Consider the following 23,492-nt stretch of genomic DNA (forward strand, 5'->3'; position numbering starts at 1 on the left):
GAGCCTGGGAGCTGCAAGCTGAGGCCGAGGAAAACGAACAAGATACATCCAAAAACACACAAATGCATAGACGTGTCCTAGAGAATCACGAGAGTCAACAACTACAGCTTGTCTACTCTGGGTCACAAAATGCACTAAATGTTTTTGTGACGTCCGAGGAGACTGGATATAAAAATAAAGGATCCACAATGCTGAGTTGTGATATACTGGATCGAGACATTTGGCAACAACCAGACACAAAAAACTGGTGATGTTTACACTAAGACACTGAGAAGAGAAATGAAGAATGGAGGTCTGACGAAAGTCCAGTCTGACATCTATATCACATTAACGGAGCAACGAATGTCTCTTTTCACTTTAACACACTGGGAAAGTGCACACGATGCCACACGCTGGAGGTCAGATCGTTATCTCAGGCATCTTCGTCAAGAGTTTCTATTGTATTTTTGTTTTTTTTTTGGTCAGGCTCAGAACGGTTGATCTTTATGTCACCAAACAGAAGTCCTCAAAAACTATCCTCAAACTAACAGAGAGGGCAAAAGTTACTGGATCATTTGTTTTGAGTCTCAGCTCCATCCATGAGTCCAAAACTGTGACTCTTCAATCCATGCAGATGAGAATAAAGTTGATGCGTTTGACTTCCTTCCCTTCCATTCCTCGTCTGGAGCTTGCGATATTTTTTTTATACAAAACTCAAATCGAATCAATCCCTCATCAGAACTGGCTGTGCTCAACTTCATCCAGCCAGGAGGCGGGGCTAGCTGGGAATTCCGGATACCCGCCGCTGCTTCCGGTCGACAGGTCCGAGTTGGGGCCGTTCGGCCCGGCTGGGACCATGCCGTGCCCACCCTGGCCCACCATGGGCAAGCCGGAATCAGGGTATACCAGGCTGGAGATGAGGGGCTGCTGCCTGGGCAGAGGCTGAAGCGAAGCAGGTGACTGTGCGAGGCTGTATGGACTGCTGGGACGAATGTCGTGGTATTGATCCTGAGACGGCAGGACGGATCCATGATCCAGGGTGAAGGCAGAATGAGCTCCTCCCTGTCGGCCCAGAGCTGGAGAACTCTCACTCAGACTGCTGTACAGGCTGTTCGAGTGACTCAGCTCCGACATGGGAGGCTCATCTGCACAGAAAGAGGAGCGAAAGGAGAGTTTTCAGCTCTTTAGTTGACATTTTAGACCTATAATAATAATAATAATAATAATAATAATAATAATAATAATAATAATAATCTTTATTAGGGATGGGGTTTCAAAAGCTGACACTTATTTACATGAAAGCTGTGCATAACAAATATAAATGAATGGGAAATATATAATAACAAATAGAGTAATTAAAAGTATAATAATTTGGATAAAAATGTTAAAACTTATAGCGATTTGTATTGACAATGGAAACTTGATGAAATAGTGTGAAAATTATAATAACTTAGAGGTTTGAATACACTGGACAATTTAGAGTTAATCTAGAACATTTTTAGTTTTATACATCACCAATAGTTTGAGCAAAATGATTTTTAACACACTGAGAGTTTATAACTATAGAATCCAGACTGGTGAATAATTTAGCAGCAGAATATTTGAAGGATCTATAACCAGACTCGGATCATATCTCGACCATATGAATGTTAGATTTGTTTCTCGTGTTGTAGTTATGTCCTTCAGGATTACAGGTAAACATGTTCCTGAGGGATGACGGGCAAAGTCCTTTCAAACATTTGAATATAAATAGGCATTTATGGAATTATGTATTAGATTACTGCAAGCCAAGGATAAAAATATTGCTATCAGTTAAAGCTGTACTGCCTTTCAGATTTTTCAAGTGTAGTTCATCAAAAGAATTTTCCCCGACACCCAATTATTTTTGTTTAGTGACTGAAAGCTACTGAATTTGAATCACAGACTTCCAATTTTATTAGTTTTTTTAAAATGGAAAAATTAATGAATTTATCTCCACGTGGTCCTAAATTCTCCGCTATTTTTTCCTGCTTCACCATGACCCAATTCAAGATACTACGTCATGCATCACGTGGTGGGCTTTCCCCGTTCACGCAAGGCATTGTGGGATACAAATTTGAAACAGGAGAGAAAAATGGAGGACGTGAGTGTGTGAATGAAACATGAAAGAGCGACTACAGTAATGGAAAGAAAGTGAGAAGAAAAGACGTCATGTTCTATACGAAGGAAAGGAAACGCAGGACCAAACTTATAAATATGGGCGCTCAGCGAGCACCTCGGTGTGATCAGCTGTTCGTTTAGCGACAGAATGATGGAACTGTCAGTGCACGCTCAAAGGGAAACCTGTAGATGGCAGTAATGCAACACTGTGGATGCCAGCTGCCGTAAAACCCAAAAGAAGAAGGTAAACCTGCGCATGCGCACACGGACTTCCTCTGTCTGCTTGACTGCGCAAAGCGAGCGATTTCATGCACATTATTTGCTTTAATCCCCTCAAATTAAATAACTTCCCAGCCACAGAATGGCCTGATATTTATTTCGTGAGATATTACAGAAATAAACATATATCATAATCACCACATTTCAGAGGGAACTAAATTTCACCGATTTTATGAAATCAAAAGGCCGTCTAGCTTTAAGAAAATATGCAAGGCTTTCAGGAAATTATTATTGTCCAAACAACCACACTATGAGAAATAGGGGTGCAGTAGGAGTCCATTTCTGTTCCCCATGGTACCGGTACAATCTACACTAATGTACCCCTTAGGGCTTATTATTGGATCTCGATGTGCACCTTTTTAGGGCAAAAAAGGAACATACATGTTCCTAAGCAGTGTATATAAGGGTACTGATCCAGTGACAAGCCGTTGTATCCTTAAACGTACAATAATATACTTTATTTTTTGAGAGTGTAGAGCTACTAATCAAAAGTGTCCTGAAGAAGATAATCATGCAAATCAGTTTAACTCTATATCAGATCAGAAGTAGTGAAATGCCATAAAAGGGACTCGAATAGCTCTCATTCTCTCACACCTGTGAAGGAGACCTCAGCGTCACTGTCCATGCCCTCCTCCTGGATGCTGTCCTTATCCGATTTGGAGTTTCCTCTGGATCTCTTCATATTACGAAAGTATTGTCCCCATCTCTGTCTTCCAGCATCCTTCTTTAGCCTCTTCTCTTTTGCTCTTCTGTTTTGAAACCACACCTGGAAAAAATACAGATGTGCTTGATGTACTTGCAGGTTCCTCGACAAAAAATGACAAGAACCTCCACCTTAATCCAAGCATTACTGAGTCACATAAACTGTATACACCTTATATTTCTGGTGTCCTGTGTGAAGATGCATCTATTTTACTGACATTTCTATTTCAGAGAGCATCAACTACAGCTCAAATATCATACATATAAGCAACATATTAAAAAATACAACCACAGAACCATTCGTTTTCTACTATGAAAGATCAGCTTTTAATGGAAATGAATTTTTGAGGTCTTCTAGCTGTATTTTTTTTAAACCTAGTAATTTTAAGGTGAAGCAATGAGAAGCCCATAACGCTGAGACTCCTGTGGCCCTGGAGAGATTTATCGAGGACGTAATTAACTTCCAGACAGCTACAAGTTGTCCTTAACCTCAGGAGCAGCCAGGGTGAGAGTCCTGAGCTTCCTTCTCGCCACATGTGATGAGTGTTTTTACTGTTCCAGAGTGGAGATGTGAACAAAGTCACAGAACATGTCTCCGTTTACAAAACTGTCTGTTGAACATCGCTTTAACTCCATTCTGTTTAACTCCATGCAATCCAAGTGTTTCCTAATAGCATGATTCTCGCCTTAACCTTAATGTCTCTTTAGTGTGAATAATGGACACGAGAAGTACTTCCACTTTAGGCTGAAGTGTCCTTGTGAAACATAAAATAATATATATGGCCACTGTAGGCTTTTCCCCTGGACAATATGCAAGAATCCCATTGCATTAGCATTGTTTAACGAGCTCCTGCGTTCTCCGCTCCCCGAGCTTCACTCCACTCCATTTCCTCATAAATTAAATCGGTCCGACTGTAACACCGCTTTAAATTCATGTTTCGGTTTATAGCAGTCTTTTTGCATGTCTTTTTCCTCTGGCATTTTAAAAAAAAATCCTTAATAATATAATATAATATAATATAATATAATATAATATAATATAATATAATATAATATAATATAATATAATATAGGGGCGGCACGGTGGTGTAGTGGTTAGCACTGTCGCCTCACAGCAAGAAGGTCCGGGTTCGAGCCCCGTGGCCGTCGAGGGCCTTTCTGTGCGGAGTTTGCATGTTCTCCCCGTGTCCGCATGGGTTTCCTCCGGGTGCTCCGGTTTCCCCCACAGTCCAAAGACATGCAGGTTAGGTTAACTGGTGACTCTAAATTGAGCGTAGGTGTGAATGTGAGTGTGAATGGTTGTCTGTGTCTATGTGTCAGCCCTGTGATGACCTGGCGACTTGTCCAGGGTGTACCCCGCCTTTCGCCCGTAGTCAGCTGGGATAGGCTCCAGCTTGCCTGCGACCCTGTAGAAGGATAAAGCGGCTAGAGATAATGAGATAATATAATATAATATAATATAATATAATATAATATAATATAATATAATATAATATAATATAATATAATATAGATAACCTGATAAATTAAATCAACTTAATTAACTTAAGCTATACTAACATTATTTACCAAATTACTCAGCACGAGACATTAATAAAGTAACGATCTGCATTCATTAATGTTTCTTCAGAACGTACTGTACAGTGAATAAATACACCTACAGGACATCAAACCTTTCCTCATATAAATAAAACTATCATTTTCATTTGTGAGTTTTCTCAATTAATTATGATTAATGATGGAATAATAGTTTTGTTTAAGGCAGGCTTTCGTTATTTGGTTTATTTCGTTAAGCGAAAAAAGAACAGCTATACAATGTAAGTATTATTATTTTGTTCATGTATTTATTTTGTTTTACACGGACACGAGTGTTTTAGTGGGAAATACACCACTCATCCGAGCTCCATCTGGGACATGGAGAACCAAAACCGGGACATAAATCTCTATCTGTCACTCGTGAGGAAATCGATGATAAATTTTGTTTTGATAAATTTGGGGACTTTTTGTTTGTGAATGTGTCGAAATAAAAAAAAGAAAATCACACACTAGCTTGAAGATGTGAAATTTATCTTCTCGTGCTGAAAAACTTGCATTTTTCAGACGAAATACATCATGGATCTGAGTGACATATTTAAATAATAATGGCTGGCTTTATTTTGTGGTCTATCAGATATATTCCATTCAGCGAGCATGATACTGAATGAACGAGTCGAAGACGAGTAGCTGAATGGAATATATCTGATAGACCACGAAAAAAAGCCAGCCAATATTATTATTATTATTATTATTATTATTATTACACATCACATTCCTTTCGGGTGTTCAACGCATCTTTCTCTTTCAAAATTCTCTCAAAATCTTCCGTATTTAACGACGCAAACCTGGCGGCCATGTTTGTTTATTTACAAATTGTCATAGTCTCTCACTTGCTAGTGCAGAAGTTTTACATCTCCGACGTGTGACGTCATGTTGTCTTGACAACCATGCAATATCGTAAACCATATTCAACCTTCATTCTCCATTGGGTAGAGTGACGTAACACACGTAGGATAAGCGATATGCTAACAATATTGCATGCTATCAAACCAAATGAATGAAACCGGCGAGAAGGGAATAGAACACATGTTTTTATTCCATTGAAACAGTGTCCTGTATGTGCAATAATTCCTGATATTTCACTCTGATGACATCACTCCCAGCGTTTTCCCACTGACTATGATACGACGCGCGCTGTCAAAATTAAAATTCTTTGGTTTAGCTTGTGCATTTTTTTTGTGGATGTGTCCATATAATATAAAGAACATTATACAGTAGTGCGAAGAGATGAAGTTTTTCTTCGATCACTCGTGTTATATACATTCACCACTCGAAGATAAACTTCATATCTTCGTGTAATCATGTTACAACGTTAATATAACAATAACATAATGTTAGTTTAGTGAGCATTACCACACCATACCATAAATATGTCACAAAACTTGAACACAAATACATTATGGTACATGTAAGTATGCACTGTATATAGAGAAGATATAGATTGCATGAAATATGCAGAAAATATACTTTTTATTTCTTTTCATGTCTGACATTTGAGATGTTCACTGTTTTATTAATGAATTGCGAGTCAGTCAGGAAGTTAATAATGCGAATATGATATGCCACATGGTCTCAGGATCAAAATTATTTGGTCCCTGTTATCACATACAGTATGTGCAGCCAGTATACCCAGTTCACCTGCTCTAGTGTTCTCGAGGTGTCTGTATCGACAGTCTCGTAATGCTCATATATGTTTTGTTAGACTGAGAATAAAGTTTCTTTCCGTCTCCTCCAAGGTCAAATGAAGTCTGATATAAATGCATACTGTTTGAATTTCATTAAATGCCATCCCGGCCAAAGAGTCTGCAGAGTTTATTGTGGAGTCGAAGACTCCCTGCTTGATCAAATTTTATTTCATCTCAGGTTCGCAAATTGTTGAATAACACCTGAAACTGTTGACTGACCTGCACCACTCGCATGTCAAGGCCGGTTTCTGAGGACAGCTGCTCACGGACGTGGCGTGCCGGCTTGGGCGAGTTGTTATAGGCGTTCTTCAGTGTCTCTAGCTGCTTGGCTGTGATGGTTGTGCGCGGCCTTTTTGCTGTCGAGTCGGCCTCTGCAGCAAAACAAACAAGAACAAGCTTTTTAAGTTAAAGGCATTTAGCAGACACTCTTATCCTGAGCGACGTACAACACAGCCAGAGCAGCTTGGGGAGCAGTTTGGGGGTTCGGTGCTTTGCTCAAGGGCACTTCAGCCAGTCCTGCTGGTCCAGGGAATCAAACCGGTGACCTTTTGGTCCCAAAGCTGCTTCTCTAACCATTAGGCCATGGCTTCCCCATCAATTCATTATGCAATTGATAAAACACAGTTATTTTCTGAACCAGTTTGGGTTTAAGGATTTTATTATATTCAGTATTATCAGTTTAAATACAAAAGTAGACTTTCTTTTTTGGAAATGTGATCTTTAATTGGTTACAGGACGAAGAAAAGTGTCACTGATATTTTGTGAAATATCAAAATAATAGACAAATAATGACTAAAATCTAATGCGATTAACATACTGTACATTTTATAGCTTATGAAAATGTTATTATTGGATATTATTGGATTGAAGCCGAGTCGTTTGTGCTCTGTTCATGAAATCCTCTAATCAAAAGACTCGTAGGAATTCTGAACATGGTTGTCAGATTGGATTGTTTTCCACCCACTTCCAGTTAAACCTCGCCTGCTTCATGACAAATAAACCTAAACTGTAAATGCAAAAACAACAAAGACCATCCAAATGATATCCACAGCACAAGGTCATTTTATTTCCAGAACAATAACAAGGAAAAAAAAAAACATCCCAGCTGGGAGGGGAACTTGGGCGTACTGCTTTGGCGTTTATTGATCCGCCGTGCAATTAGCTCAGGTGGGTCAAATGTTTATAGATGACCTCATGGACCTGGAAGATGAAGTTCGTAGTTAAAAGCGGCCGATCCATACGGGGTCCCCGGATTTAAAGAAGTGGCCGAAACAATTAAGCGCCTTCGGTTGGAACTGTTCCAGATGTCAAACGAAATACAATCTGAGCGCACGACTTTTATCATCAGGGAATTTTAAAACCAGGAAACAACTGAGCGTGTCTTGGGTCTTGGCTGATTGAGTAGATTTGGGGGTCAACCAGGAAAACTGTGTAGAAACTGTTTTTCAGCTGTGTTATTGATAATGTTTCTGTAAAAAAGTAAAGAAATGTAAAGAAATGCAGCATTTCAGTTTTTGTCGTCTTTAAGCCTCACCTCTCTGCTTGGCCGTCTCGTAGTCGACTTTACACACCAGTCGACTGTCCTCCATCAGGTAGTACTCGTCCCCTGTGGCTAGCTGCCTCTTACACACGATGCACGCGAAGCAGTGAAGGTGATAGACGAAATCCTGCGCTCTCCGCACCACCTGACTCGGCGGGATGCCCTGCTGACACGCCGCACACTTCGTCCCGAACCTCCTGCACAGCCACGAAGGGTGTAGGGTTAGGCGAACTGGGAGAACTGAAGAAACGTGTGAAATACTGCGAGATCACTGAGAGATAACTGTATGCATTACAACTAACACAAGTGTATAAATGAGAAATAAATTCTCATTCTATCAACAAATACTTAAAAGGAGACTCATAAAACATCAGAACGCAGCGCGCTGACATCGTCACTGTCTCACTCACACACCTCAAGGCAAGGGCTCTCAGGAGCTATTATCTAAATTAATATAACTAATAAGAATTCAGGCTTTAATTAATAATTAAAGTGTCAAATTATTAGAGGAGTATGGTTTTGTTTTTGGAAGCAGAGAATACTTAATGATCCAATGAGAAAATCTTTAATAAAATTAATTTAACTGGAACAGAAATTCAGTAGGGAATAAAGTTAAAGGAGAACTGAAGGCAAATTTTTTATTATCAAAATTCTATTTATCTCATTTTATTAAATATAGGAATGCATTTTTGATCGCTATTTTGTCGCTGCTATAGCAAGTTATGAGTGTTTGAAATATGCTCTGAAATATATCAGTCCATATGTCAAACCAACGGCCGTAAATGAGATTCGTTGAGACCTGTGCGAGACATCGTAGGACGGAAGTAAACCGTACAGCGGAAATCAAAGTGACCAACATCTGCCAACGCTGTCAAAAGATGTGCGCGCCCTCTTTCGAATGCTGATGTAATCAAGCCGGAAGTTTTGTTTGTTTTGATAGCAATCAGGAAAGTTTGAAAAAAGTCAGCAGTAATCATCATTTAAACTCGTTTTTGTGCAATATCTCATCTCTCATTTTCTCTAGCCACTTTATCCTGTTCTACAGGGTCGCAGGCAAGCTGGATCCTATCCCAGCTGACTACGGGCGAAAGGCGGGGTACACCCTGGACAAGTCGCCAGGTCATCACAGGGCTGACACGTAGACACAGACAACCATTCACACTCACATTCACACCTACGGTCAATTTAGAGTCACCAGTTAACCTAACCTGCATGTCTTTGGACTGTGGGGGAAACCGGAGCACCCGGAGGAAACCCACGCGGACACGGGGAGAACATGCAAACTCCGCACAGAAAGGCCCTCGCCGGCCACGGGGCTCAAACCCGGACCTTCTTGCTGTGAGGCGACAGCGCTAACCATTACACCACCGTGCTGCCCGTTTTTGTGCAATATTTCGTTTGGAAAACAGTTTTCAAAATGGCGGCACCGACACCTGGCTGACACTTCACGTTTTGAAGTCTCACACAAGTCTCGTGAAGATTGCGCGGATAAGCGACGCCTGCCGGGGACCAAACGAACTAAACTCAACATGGCTAAAAACTGAATAGGCCGATAGGTATAATATTGAATTGCAATTAGTTCCCAATATGAGTCACGATATAAGGTTACTAAAACTGAAAACATAATTAAATAACACGTTAATTAAGAAATAAAGCAAGTTTAAAAATGACTTCAGTTCTCCTTTGCGTTTATGTGTCCAATAATAATAATAATAATAATAATAATAATAAAAACAAAAAGATATAAAAATACCAACAGCTGTGTTTCAAATTATGAGAAAGACAAGAACAATTTAAAGTTAAAGTATTCGCTGTGATAATGGGTGTTTAAGAGAAGGAATAAAATGACTGAAAGATGATATTAAAGAACTGGCCTGAGTTTCCCAAAAGCATCATAGCACAAAGATCATCGTTAAATGGTAGAGCGAGCATCACAATGAACACTTTCTCTCTCCTAGTTAAGATGCTCTTAGCGTTAAGAGGCTTTGGGAAACCCAGCCCAGTTTGATGATGAAAATGGCGTCGAAAAACTCTGCAGTGAAATGCAAAACACAGTAATATGGGAAAGTGAAACGATAATGAGAAAGACGATATCCGACATGATCGAGTGAAAACGTTTGAGTTTCGTACATGGCTCCCAAATCTTCTTATCCGTTGGCCTTTCCCTAAATTTCCAGGTCCCCCCCCCCCTTTATTTATTTATTTATTTATTTATAGGTAAACAGCATTGGCCAAATGAACAATAGCTTTATACACCTGAGATTGTATTTTTACTTTGATCTTTGGTCTTACTTACTATTGTACAGTTGGTTAATAATAATAATAATAATAATAATAATATCGGCGGCACGGTGGTGTAGTGGTTAGCGCTGTCTCCTCACAGCAAGAAGGTCCTGGGTTCGAGCCCCGGGGCCGGCGAGGGCCTTTCTGTGTGGAGTTTGCATGTTCTCCCCGTGTCCGCGTGGGTTTCCTCCGGGTGCTCCGGTTTCCCCCACAGTCCAAAGACATGCAGGTTAGGTTGACTGGTGACTCTAAATTGAGCGTAGGTGTGAATGTGAGTGTGAATGGTTGTCTGTGTCTATGTGTCAGCCCTGTGATGACCTGGCGACTTGTCCAGGGTGTACCCCGCCTTTCACCCGTAGTCAGCTGGGATAGGCTCCAGCTTGCCTGCGACCCTGTAGAAGGATAAAGCGGCTAGAGATAATGAGAGAGAGAGAATAATAATATCAGTTATATCGCACCTTTCTAACACTCAAAATTGAGGCACAAATACACACACACACACACACACACAACTGTTAAATATTTCTAAAAAAATCAATTTGTCTGACTTACATTGATTGATTGATTGATTGCAATGCAAATTTGACTGTTACAACATAAATTGAACCGATGATGATGATGATGATTATTATTATTAAAGGTTCTTGTGTTGATTTGATGATGAAGGATCATATCCTGTAAGCAGGGTCCTACTTGGAATGTTCCAGAGGAACACACTTCTGTGCAGCTTGACGTTGAAGAGGTCGAGAACATGAAGATTTCTTTATAAAACCAGATATGATTTTAAAGAATCTGTTCCACCACTTTAACTGAATTCTTTCATCCTGCTGGATTAATAAGGCGATCTCTGTGCTGTGGTGTGTGTTTGGTGAAGTCTGGCTCGGACCGAGAGACTCACTTGAAGAAGTCCTCCTTGCAGTAGACACCGTCTCCGCGGGTGAAGCACTTCTCTGCCAGCTGGGACTGACAGTCACTGCATTTCAGACACTTGCTGTGCCAGTGACGGTCCAACACTTTCAGGATGAAGCGGTCGACGATGTGCTGACTGCAACCTGCACACACCGGGATATCTGAAAAATAAACATAAACAACAACAAATAAACTTACATTAATGCAAAGCAGAAATAAAGCCAGGATTAAATCAATCAGTCAATCAATCTATCTATCTATGCAAAAACATTATGGACATGTTTGTGTTCATCAGCAAATGAAACACAATAAAACAGGACTGAATATATGGGAAAAACATACAAGAAAAAATAAACTGCAACCAGAAAAGAACAAAGAATAATGTGATTTTGTTGGAGAACAAAATGAAAAAAAAAGGATAATAATGCAATACTGTGTGGATAGATGGCTATAATATTCTAATAGCAATTTCAAATAAACAAAAGTTAAAAAAAGGCTAAAAAAGCTTCAGATGAAAAAATAAATAAAAACACAAACAAACATTATTGCTGGATATTTACAGGCTGAAATATTTTAACAGCAATAAAACAATGAATAACTCTCTGGATGATTTAATGACATGTTGTGATCTATCTATCTATCTATCTATCTATCTATCTATCTATCTATCTATCTATCTATCTATCTATCTATCTATCTATTTGCTTGTTTGTTTATTTATTCAATTGTTTAAATGACATTGATCAAAATGATTAAAATGAAATCATAAATCACTGCAACAAACTTGAGACTCTCACACTCTATAAAATAAAAATAACAATAAGATATATTGTATACATTTTAAGAATAAGTATAAGCAAGCCTCAATCACCAGGGTTCAAAGATTTAACTCTATAATGAACAGAACTCCTTTACCTGTTGTGTAATACAGAGTAAAGTGTGTAGAATTTATCTCAGTGTGAACTATCACACACTCCATGACACACAACCCCGCAAACAGCCGACGGGACTCTCAAACCCGTCCGAGTCTGTCTAATCTACTCAAATACATCTGATCAACAACCACTCTGTTTCATTATTATTATTATTATTATTATTATTATTATTATTATTATTATTATTATATGACTGTGATTGCTGATGATTTTATGTGCAAATTAAATGTAATAACTCACAGAGTAATAAAGTAAGAATGCTGAATGTGGTCAGTGTCCAGGAGTACTGAATTATTACTCTGTTATGATATACAGTCTGAAGCTTTTATAAGAAGGATCGTCAATAATAATAATAATAATAATAATAATAATAATAATAATGCAAAAAGCTTTGCTGTTAAACAGTTGCTGTAACTATTCAACAAAATTTTAAATAAAACAAGCATTTAAATGTAATTTGAATATCTACATATATAGTATAGTATAGTATAGTATAGTATAGTATAGTATAGTATAGTATAGTATAGTATAGTATAGTATAGTATAGTGTAATATCATGTATGTTTTCACCAAAACCCTTTCATATTGAAACTGATTTGAAACAACTGGAGAGCAATGTCGCCATGATGACATCAATAAATACTAATCACAACAACAACAACAACAACAAAAATAAAAACATTAAAATGACACAAACATCATCCAGTGAACTACTTCTCACACTTTAGACACCATTTTACACAGCAACAAAATGTGTCACTTATTCCACCTTTAACTCCAAATCTCTCACTCTGTGTTTGACTGGATTACTGTTTGATCAGATTTTGTTTATTTGTAAATATTTTTTGATCATTTTTAAAATCTAAATATGCTTTCTTTCTTTCTTTCTTTCTTTCTTTCTTTCTTTCTTTCTTTCTTTCTTTAATTGTTGAAACAAATCTATACAAGCAAATTCTGTACAAAATCTACAATTACACTGTTTAAAATGATTGATTCTTCTTCTTCTCCTCCTTCTTATTATTATTACTATTTGACTGTAGCTATAATGATTATTAAGAATGCTTTTTTTATACTTTATAACATTGACCCACTTTTAATTTAAATATTAATAAAATTTGCATATTTAAAAAATGTAAAATAATCAGAATTAATGAAAAATAGAATATTCACAGATGAATAAGTGAATAATTGCATCATCATTTAATAATAATAATAATAATTATTATTATTATGCAGCAAACTGGACTGGAGTTTAAACACGCGCGCGCGGGGTTATTTTAATGCACGTATCGAGAAGTCACGTGGGCCGCCCACCTGCATGTAATTACCTGAAAACCGAACGCACGCGAGTTCACGTGTTACGGCGCGCGCGCGACTGCTGTCTGTGACGAGGCTAAATAATGCAGCGCGCTGCGGCTTTCTGTAGCAACGCTCATGCAGGGATCTTTTTCCGGGCAACACACACACACACACACACACACACACACACACACACACACAATAAGCAAGAAAGAACAGGTGCACAAAATGGTTGTGAATTATTGATGGGACAGAGGAGGCCTGAGAGAGAAGAGAAATCTGTACAGGACTCTGCCAAGGCACTCAAACTCCACCGCTAATGATGACAGGGCTGAGAGATCAACAACAACAACAACAACAAATTATAGATCACAAACAAATACATTTACACAACACACATTATGCATGACAAATTTTACATTGTAAACAAAGTGTAAGGATCACCGGAAGGCCCTGTTGTTGTGGATGTTGTTTTAACCATGAATAAATGTGACTTGTATACAACAAAGGAGGATGGACAACAAAGATTTACAGCTAATCACCTGAACAGCCTACAAACACAAAATACGGACAATAACCGCGATATTCACCGGAAAAAGCACCGGAAGGGGTGATCATGGAACTAAATCATCACCAAATATATTTTAATTTCAAAATGATAAAGATCAAACCCAAACAAAATGAATAAATATAATAAAGAACTAAACGTTAACATTAATGCATGTATAATTACTATAACACAGTCCTGACTGTAAGAGATCTTTTTGCACTTCAAATGAGAGATGATAATTTTTTTAAATAAAAATATAAGTTTCTTCTCCCAAATAAATCTCATATTTTTTATGCACTCGAGTCTTAAACTCTTTTCCAAGTTCATCTGCGGAAAACAAACAGCAACAATTCACTTCATCCCAGTTTATAGCTGCAGGTAAAAACAGCACTTCATATCCGAATCATCATCATCATCATCATCATCACCACATCATCATCATCATCATCGTCACCATCACATCACATCACCATCACCATCACATCATCATTATCACCATCATAATCATCACTATCATCATTATCATCACATCATCATCATCACCATCATCATCATCATCATCATCACCATCACCACCATCATCATCACCACCATCACCACCATCATCATCACCATCATCATCACCACCATCACCATCACCACATCATCATCATCACCACCACCATCAACATCACCATCATCACATCATCACCATTATCACCATCACCACCATCACCATCACCACCACCATCATCACCATCATCATCACCACCACCACCACCAATATCACCATCATCATCATCATCATCACCACCACCATCACCATCATCACCATCATCATCACCACCAACAACATCACCATCATCATCACCACCACCATCATCACCATCACCACCACATCATCATCACCACCACCATCAACATCACCATCATCACCACCATCACCATCACCACCACCATCACCACCACCATCAACATCACCATCATCACCATCACCACCATCATCATCACCACCACCATCATCACCATTATCACCATCATCATCACCATCACCACCACCATCATCACCACCATCACCACTATCATCATCACCACCACCATCAACATCACCACCACCATCATCACCACCATCGTCATCATCATCACCATCCAGCCCCACAGAGCGAAGCTGCGTAAAGGCTCGTACCTCTGCGGAAGTCGTCGGTGTGCGTCAGGAGCGCGAGCAGCATCTCCGCGCTGTTCCCCGCCGCCTCTCTGCGCTCGTGCGCCATGCTCTCATTCTTCATCAGGAGGAAACTCAGGCAGGAAGAGCCGCGCGGTCCTCACGCTCGCGCTCTGGAGCTGCGTGAAAGCTGCGCTCGTGCGCCTGAACAAGCACGCGCTGCATCTGTATCTATAGCACCCGTGGCGCGCGCTCAGCGCTGCTCCTGCGCACTGGATTACGCCTCCCCGCGTTGCCTTGGTAACAGATTAGCATCAACTAAGCTAACTAGAAACATTTAGACTAGCATCGCCTGCTAACTAGTTTTCTTATTCTTCTTTAGTTTTTTTTTTTCCAATGAATTTAACATTAACATCCAGGTGTTTCCTCTGCATTCTCCTTTTCCCGTTCTCTTTATTCCAAGCTGTAAAGTTTGAGCTCTAGAGCTAATTCAGGCTCCTAAATCTAACACTAACATTCATGACATGTTCTTCCTTTTATAACGAAATGTTTGCACTGATAAATAAATAAATAAATAGTCTAACAGTACAAACTGTACTTTTCCTTTTTCCTTGATGCTAATGCAGTAACATTAAGGTTAGTTACATCATTAGTAACTTTACACTAAATCTTTACACCTTAACAAATAATTTAAGGTTAAAAAATAAATAAAAGCTCTAAATCTTTCCTCTAAAAAAACCCCAAGCTATAATTTATTAAGTCTAATATTTATTTTCCAACATTTGCTGTACTTTTATCAACAATCTTAAAAACAAAGGTACTGAACAGTACCTTTTCTTGTTGCTGGTGTTGGACCATTAAAGGTACCTGGTACCTGCAGTAAAGGTAAACCAGTTGTCGCTCTATAGACTGGATCTTTACATCTTTAAAAATACTTCAAAGCTTCAAAGCACTGCTCCAGAATCCGAACTCCAGAGCCAATTTAATCTCCTAAAGCCGAGTAACATTCACAACATGTTCTAACTTTTATATAATAAATAATAACCAAATAAATATCAGGACAAATCATTCTTCTCCTTGTTGCTGATGTGGAATGAGGTAATATTAAAGTTAGTGACATCATCAGGACCTTTAGAGTAAATCTCTACACATTAACAAATCATTTAAAGCTCTGAAGCTTTACGCTAAAACCTTCTATACAATCCTGGCTGCATAATTTACTTAATTCACTCAAATGTCATTTTCGTGCTGCACTTTTACCCTGCGCTCATACCAACCATCTCTACATGCCAAAAAAAAAAAAAAAAAAAAAAAAAAAAAAAAAAAATATATATATATATATATATATATATATATATATATATATATATATATATATATATATATATATATTATTGTGAAGAGAACATATCTTTAATCTGGGTGAATGAATCTAATATTTATCATTAGAAGATTATTACACCTCAAATATAAGATTATTAACTTACTTTTAGATGTTTTTACTCATTTCAAGCTTTAAATGTTATGTTCTTATTCTATTGGCAGATAATTTTTACTTTTTTCTAGAATTAAATGCTTAAAATTAGCAAAATTATCTGCCAACAGAATAAGAACATAATATTTAAAGTTTGAAATGAGTAAAAGTGTCTAAAAATAAGCTAAATAATCATATTTTTGAGTTCTAGTATCTTCTAATAAGAAATATGAGATAAATTCACCCATATTAAAGATATTTTCTCTTTATAAGAAATCATTTTTGCAGTGTGTGTGTGTGTGTGTGTGTGTGTGTGTGTGTGGTTTTTATTGTTATAACTTTATAGTTCATTGTTTTGTTACTGAATGAACCTTACGAGGAACAGTGATGTCACTATGTTTAAAGCATAAAAGCTAATTAAAGGTACTCCAAAGCTGTACCCATCGTATGGTACCTTTAGTCCCAGGATAGTACCCTGAACCATACTTCTGTTGGATATCTAATATTCTATCACTCACCTGAACCTGCAGCCTCACGTTGCTTTAAAAATGATTTACACTCCATCTCACTCCATCTCAGTCCATCTGACTGTAATTAATCTACATTCAGAGTAAAGATTCACTACATGAGCACTTCCAGGTGAAAGAGAGATTCTAAAGGTGTAAAACATGTAAACTTGAAGGTACTGCAGCAGGAGAAACAAAACAAAACACATATTTGTATCTCTGTATTTGTATTTCTGATAGAGTGCATATTAAATGAATGAACTGCCCTCATTCTGTCTTGCATGTTTGCACACCAGTGTCAAACATTATTCAAACTCCTAACTCACTATTATCACAGTTTCTGAGTTGTTTTTCTCTTCGACACATGAACCATGACTCAATCGGCCTTTCAGTGAACTCTTCAGCAGAATGTTGAAGGAAAAAAAATCAGATGTTTATTTCCAGACATTCCAGATTTGTTCTAATGAATCAGTTGTGTTCTGGTTTATTCTGTCAATGAAACAATGAAGAGGAAACTGTCGTGTTCCTTGTTGCTGGAATCGTACCATCAAGTATGCACCTTCTGTCTCTTTAATAAATAAATGTTTGGATAAAATTTACCTTTTAAAATGATTTAAGGTGCACAGCTGACTGTAAATAGTTTTTATTTTAGAGTAAAGAGACACAACGTCCACCTTGGAGGTAAAAGATAGACACTAAAAGGTCTAACACTACAGATGGTGTTTAATCTGGAGGACATGGGTGTTTATTGTGTGCCATGCTGGTGTGAAAGATCCTTCATGATAATGTCGAGCTGTATTTCTGTTTCTCACACACTTCCAAGCTCATTCCTGATTTTTTCAGATTCCATACAAAACGAAACAAAACAAAACAAGCAATGCAAATAAATAAATAGATAAATAAATAAATAAATGAGGGTGGGTTTTTTTTTAGAACTAACGAGCCTCTCATGACACTTCAGTCTCACCCCTGATGTCCTGCAACTGAAAAATATTCTAAACATCTAATCATCGAATCCTGACAGCGAACAATAAAACCAGCTAATTGTTGATGTGCTGAAGGTTTCGTGTCCAGAGCCGTGATGGAAGGAGTCTCCAGTGTCAGTGCTTTGTGTCTATTCTGGGAAACTCTTCAGGACAGAGACGTTTGCACTTTGCCTCTCCTCCACCCGAACCCAAGAGCTCAGAATGGGTTGACAGTTTAGTCTGAAACAGGAAGATCTTCAGGATTCTGGATTCAAGATGGCTTTCTTTCATTTGCTTTTGCTGTTTTGTTTTTGAATGTTTTACATTCTGAATTTCTGTCCTGCTTTGGGACAAATATGATCAGTGATCATGAGATCACAGAGCCAGGCGACATGACGGAAGATTTTCTGTGTTCCTGATCATTAATGCTGTCGAAATGAGGCTTGTCAGAACATTATGAAAGAAAGTTGTGTGGAATCAGGATGTATTATTAGAGAATAGATAAACCAAAAAAAGAGGAGAAAAGTCTTTTAAAAACCAAAACAAAATAAAAAACAAACAAAAAAAACAAATTAAAAATAACAAACAAACAAGCAAATAAATAAAACAGTGATAAATGTACAATCAATCATTACTTATATTTCTGAATTATTAATTTCATTCTTCTAATTTTACACTTTTTCTGATTCAATTTTTTTATTCATGCTTTTGCTGAAGCTAGCCTCATGCTTCCTCTTCTTCTTCTCTTCTTTTTCTTCTCTTCTTTTTCTTCTTCTTCTTCTCGGTCTTCTGTTTAAGCAAATTATATTCATGCTGATTGCTTTATTTATTCTATTTGTTATCTGATTTTTAAATTTAAACATTCATTCATTCGTTCATTTATTCATTTATTTATTTGCACGTGCACCTCACTGTGAGCTTGAGATGTACGGAAGTGTGTTAATTTGTACAAAATGACCGACTTGACTCATTTATTTCTTATTCTAATATTTACAGCATCTCGGTTCTTTGGCAGCGCGCGCGCAAATCAGTCCAACTCCTGGCACGCGCGCAAACTATCGGTAAATATCGCGAGATGTCCGTGATATCGGCTCAGATACTGCATTAAACACTTCAATTAATATAAAAAAACATTCTATTAGATATTTAACAATGTGTTTGAAGATTAGAAGTTACACTGGTGCGGAATACTGGTGTCTCTCACACACACACACACACACACACACACACACACACACACACACACACACACACACACACACACACACACACACAGAGTATTGACACTGATCTGACACGGGAAAGAGCGCCTGGGGAAATCAGCCTTAGTGCCACACTGTAGGTGATGAATTTAAAATCAATGCTCTGTTTTCTCTCAGTTCAACACTTTATGAAACGCGCGCTTTTGGGGTGTTTTTGGTGTTTGGTGTTTTTTTGGGGGGGCTCAGGGTGCGCGAGACTTCATCTTTTCTTATTTGTTTAGATTTATTTTCTTTCTATAATAATAATAATAATAATAATAATAATAATAATAGTTCTTTCTGATGTCTGACTTCACAGGGTGCTAATCTGAGTCCTGTGAAATGTGATGTTTTATTATGATACATGTGACCCAGTGAATTATTTTACATGTCGGATGCATTTATTCCGAGATAAAGCTCTTAGAAATAAATTAATAAATAAAGCTCGGTCTGGGGAATCAAAGCTCACATTTTCCAAACCAAACAACCCTCTGATCGTCTCACACTGAATACACATCACTGAACAACATCATGCACTCAGATGATAAATAATATTATAAACGCTTATTCGCTTCATTCATGGATTACAGGACTGAAGTCCTCACTTTTTAACTTTAAAAATCTTTGGTGTTTAATCATCTATTTAAAATATAGCTTAAACATTCAGCCAATCAGAGCACAGTACAGGAGGCTATATGTCATTAAAATTATCTTTAATCAGTGCCTCGTTAATCAAGCTATTGATCACGTGATCAACATCTTTGACAAATACACGTGTAATTAAATTTTTTAAGCTATTTATTTTATGAAGTAATAATGATAATGTTTGTAATGATCAGTAATGGCAGGCGATTATAATTATTTACGTATTCAAATTAAGATTTAAATTAAAGTTCGCCTTTTAACATTGTTCCTTAAAACAAATCACGTAAATAAAAATAACATCAGTCTGTCTGTTACATCATGACCAAATGGCAAATTATCCGTGAAGGGTTCATGTGTAATCATTCCAATTTTCTTAAAACAGACTTCAGAAAGTATCAGACGGACTGAATAAAGTAAAGCAGGACTTCCGTTTAATATCAAACAACCAAACGGGAAAAAAATAAATCATCAGAAATGTCTCATCTCATTATCTGTAGCCGCTTTATCCTGTTCTACAGGGTCGCAGGCAAGCTGGAGCCTATCCCAGCTGACTACGGGCGAAAGGCGGGGTACACCCTGGACAAGTCGCCAGGTCATCACAGGGCTGACACATAGACACAGACAACCATTCACACTCACATTCACACCTACGCTCAATTTAGAGTCACCAGTTAACCTAACCTGCATGTCTTTGGACTGTGGGGGAAACCGGAGCACCCGGAGGAAACCCACGCGGACACGGGGAGAACATGCAAACTCCGCACAGAAAGGCCCTCGCCGGCCACGGGGCTCGAACCCGGACCTTCTTGCTGTGAGGTGACAGCGCTAACCACTACACCATTACACTACACCACTACAGCCGCCCCTCATCATAAATGTCCCGTTTTAAAAGTGCACTGATAAACTTTAACAGCGAACAGAAGCTCTGAGTTTGTGTCTCAGTTTGTCCTCTGAACGCACACAGAGATCTCACAGGAGATCAGCATTCACCTGCTTTTGGATTAAAACACTGAGCTGCTTTTGGGCTTTTGGGACTGATAGAAGTCCGAGTGGTGCAGATGATTATGAATATGAATTAAATACAGAATAAGTCACGGAAATACTCCACAGGATTATAATGAATAATACACTGAAAAATATTCTTGGTTGAGAGTAAAATAATAATAATAATCATAATAATAATTTGTTATCCTAAAGGTGAAAATTTGTGACAGGTAGGCTCATTTTTTATTTTAATTTTTTTAACTAAAAAAATATTTAAAAACTGAAATATTTAAATTTGCAATACCTATCTATCTATCTATCTATCTATCTATCTATCTATCTATCTATCTATCTATCTATCTATCTATCTATCTACTTTGATCCAACGCGGTTTTTCAGTGCATTCTATTTCCAGGAAACAGAAATAATAATAATAATAATAATAATAATAATAATAATAATAATAATAATAATAATATCACCCATGGTGCCGGGATCACTAACATTTATTATGAACCTCACTGTAATATTTTCACGTGGTTATTTTTATGTGTGTGTGTGTGTGTTGTGTGCCGGTCGGAGCGGCAGGTGCAGAAGCTGCTCACAGCAACCCGACACCTGCTTCATACCGGAAAGCTCTGGCTGTTTGACGGGTGCGCGCGGCCTCCCCGGTGCCTCGAGCCGGCCGGTGTGAAATGACAGCGCGCGCGCTTCGCAGCTGCTCACAGTGCCGCTCATTAGATATTCATAATAACAAAAAAACTGCGCGCGAGATTATCACAGTTTCCCCCGCAAAATATTTACAGTTTTCCTTTCTTTCTTGATTTTTTACTTTTTTTTCATCCAGTAATACAGGACGCTTTGAGCAAACTGCCCAATAAAGTGCAAATTTTTTGGCATCTGTTGCGTTTGATTTTAGCTTATGATGCTAAATACGTCATAGGCTACGCTTAATATTCAAAACATTAAAATGAAGTGAAATGAAAGGATTTGCACCAGAATTTGGATAAATAAATAAACATAAAGATAAATAAGAGTAATAAAAGCGATGCACAAAGCTCCATTACAATCTCCTTTATAAGCAAACAAATATTAACCTGATAGTGAATAATAATAATAATAATAATAATAATAATAATAATGTTTTAATTGTCCAGCTCCTTTCCAAACATAAACAAATGGAGTCACCATGTGTCAAGCAAAACCCTGACAGCTAATAAGAAGATGAAGAGGGAAGATGATGATGATGATGATGATGATGATGAAGGTCCACTCTGAGATATAAAGAGCACTAAACTGTACCTTTCCTTGTCGCTGAGGAAGGAGCTTCAAGTTTCATTCTGAGGTGTGGATGCTGTCGTGCGGCTTTAAAAATAATGTCCGGCACAAAAACAGGTGCACACACACACACACACACACACACACACACGCACACCTGTCTGTAAACAGGTAACAGATAAACACAGACCATTCAACTCAAGGCACAGAAGCGACAGGGACTGGGTCAGGTCAATGCCCTTACTCTCAGAGTGTTTCAGGGTTAAAAGGAGACATGCAGAGTTTTGGGTCTCTGTAATAATGATGTGCAACAAACAGCCAAACAAATAGTAGAAGAACCCTAAGACTGTGAGTTTATGATCACTATGATGATGATGATGATGATGATTGAATAAAGAAAGACACACAACATCTAAGCTGTTCACTGAGGCTCTACAGCACCAACATCATCCCGATATAAACACTGTGAAGCTACTGTCGGGTGATTTTCCATAAATCTAACACAGAAATATATATTTTTAAAAAATGCACAGAAATAAATTAAAAAAGTAAAAAGTAGGAATGAAGTGCGCGCTCACCTTGGCCCGAACTGTATCTGGAGAAATTTCCTGGATTTTGACAACTCGATCCAGGATGTTCGAGCAGCATTTTGCAGCAGAGGAGTGCAAACAAAATAAAACAAAATAAAACAAAATAAAACACCGCTCCTGAGCACTAAAACCGGAAATCAATAAATAAACAGACGGCACGAATCTCATGCATGTGGACTGTATTATGTTTCATGAAAAAGCGCGTGCAAAAGAGAGACACATCCGCATCCAAATAAACACCCGGGAGAGAGAACGGAAACGGAAGGGAAGAGCTCGCGCCTGTCTGCCGCTCGGACGACTGTTCACGACTGTTGACGCGCCTCAGCTGATCTGCGACTGGCGTCCTGCTTTTGCGTGACAAAGTGTGTGTGTGTGAGTGTGTGAGTGAGTGGCGCACGCTCTGTCCACGGTGCTGAAGGGGTGGTGCACAAGGGCCTCGATCATGTGAGTGTGTGTGTGTGTGTGTGTCCCCAATATATTTAACGAGGTCTAGAAAGCACAGTACACTTTAAAACAAAACAAAAATGAACACAGTCGCAACAATGCAAACAATTTAATTGTTGTAGAAAAGCTTGGCTCGTGTTAGGGGGCGGAGTCAGCGTCAGTACGGGGTCAAAGTTCAGCTAGCGGTTGATGCTAAGTGTAAAATCAGCACCATGTTCGTCCTACGATACATTTTCATGTTATTTACAAAGACATCTGAGGGAAATGTTGATATTTCTGATGGTTTAGTGTCATGGGTGGCATGGTGGTGTAGTGGTTAGCATGGTCG

The 23,492-nt window shown here is 38.2% G+C and overlaps 1 protein-coding gene across 1 annotated transcript; it reads right to left on the reverse strand.

The window, feature by feature from the left end:
- Nucleotides 1-714: 714 nt before the first annotated feature.
- lhx3 (LIM homeobox 3) lies at nt 715-22,778 on the reverse strand. Its single transcript, XM_060913409.1, has 6 exons — nt 22,709-22,778; nt 11,102-11,273; nt 7,915-8,117; nt 6,600-6,751; nt 2,992-3,163; nt 715-1,124 (listed from the first exon to the last, which is right to left on the reverse strand). The coding sequence occupies exons 1-6, from the start codon at nt 22,776-22,778 to the stop codon at nt 715-717; spliced, it is 1,179 nt and encodes a 392-aa protein (XP_060769392.1).
- Nucleotides 22,779-23,492: the final 714 nt, after the last annotated feature.

The sequence above is a fragment of the Neoarius graeffei genome, chromosome 28 (assembly GCF_027579695.1).
Source record: "Neoarius graeffei isolate fNeoGra1 chromosome 28, fNeoGra1.pri, whole genome shotgun sequence".
Taxonomy (NCBI): Eukaryota; Metazoa; Chordata; class Actinopteri; order Siluriformes; family Ariidae; genus Neoarius; species Neoarius graeffei.

Bases quoted from the DNA above. Each gene is read 5' to 3' on its own strand.
- lhx3 (XM_060913409.1), bottom strand. From the start codon at position 22,778: ATGCTGCTCGAACATCCTGGATCGAGTTGTCAAAATCCAGGAAATTTC. The intron at 8,118-11,101 runs GTGAGTCTCTCG...GTGGCTGTGCAG, and splicing joins TGCAAGGAGGACTTCTTCAA to GAGGTTCGGGACGAAGTGTG. The intron at 3,164-6,599 runs GTCAGTCAACAG...TATTTTTTCCAG, and splicing joins TTGACATGCGAGTGGTGCAG to GTGTGGTTTCAAAACAGAAG.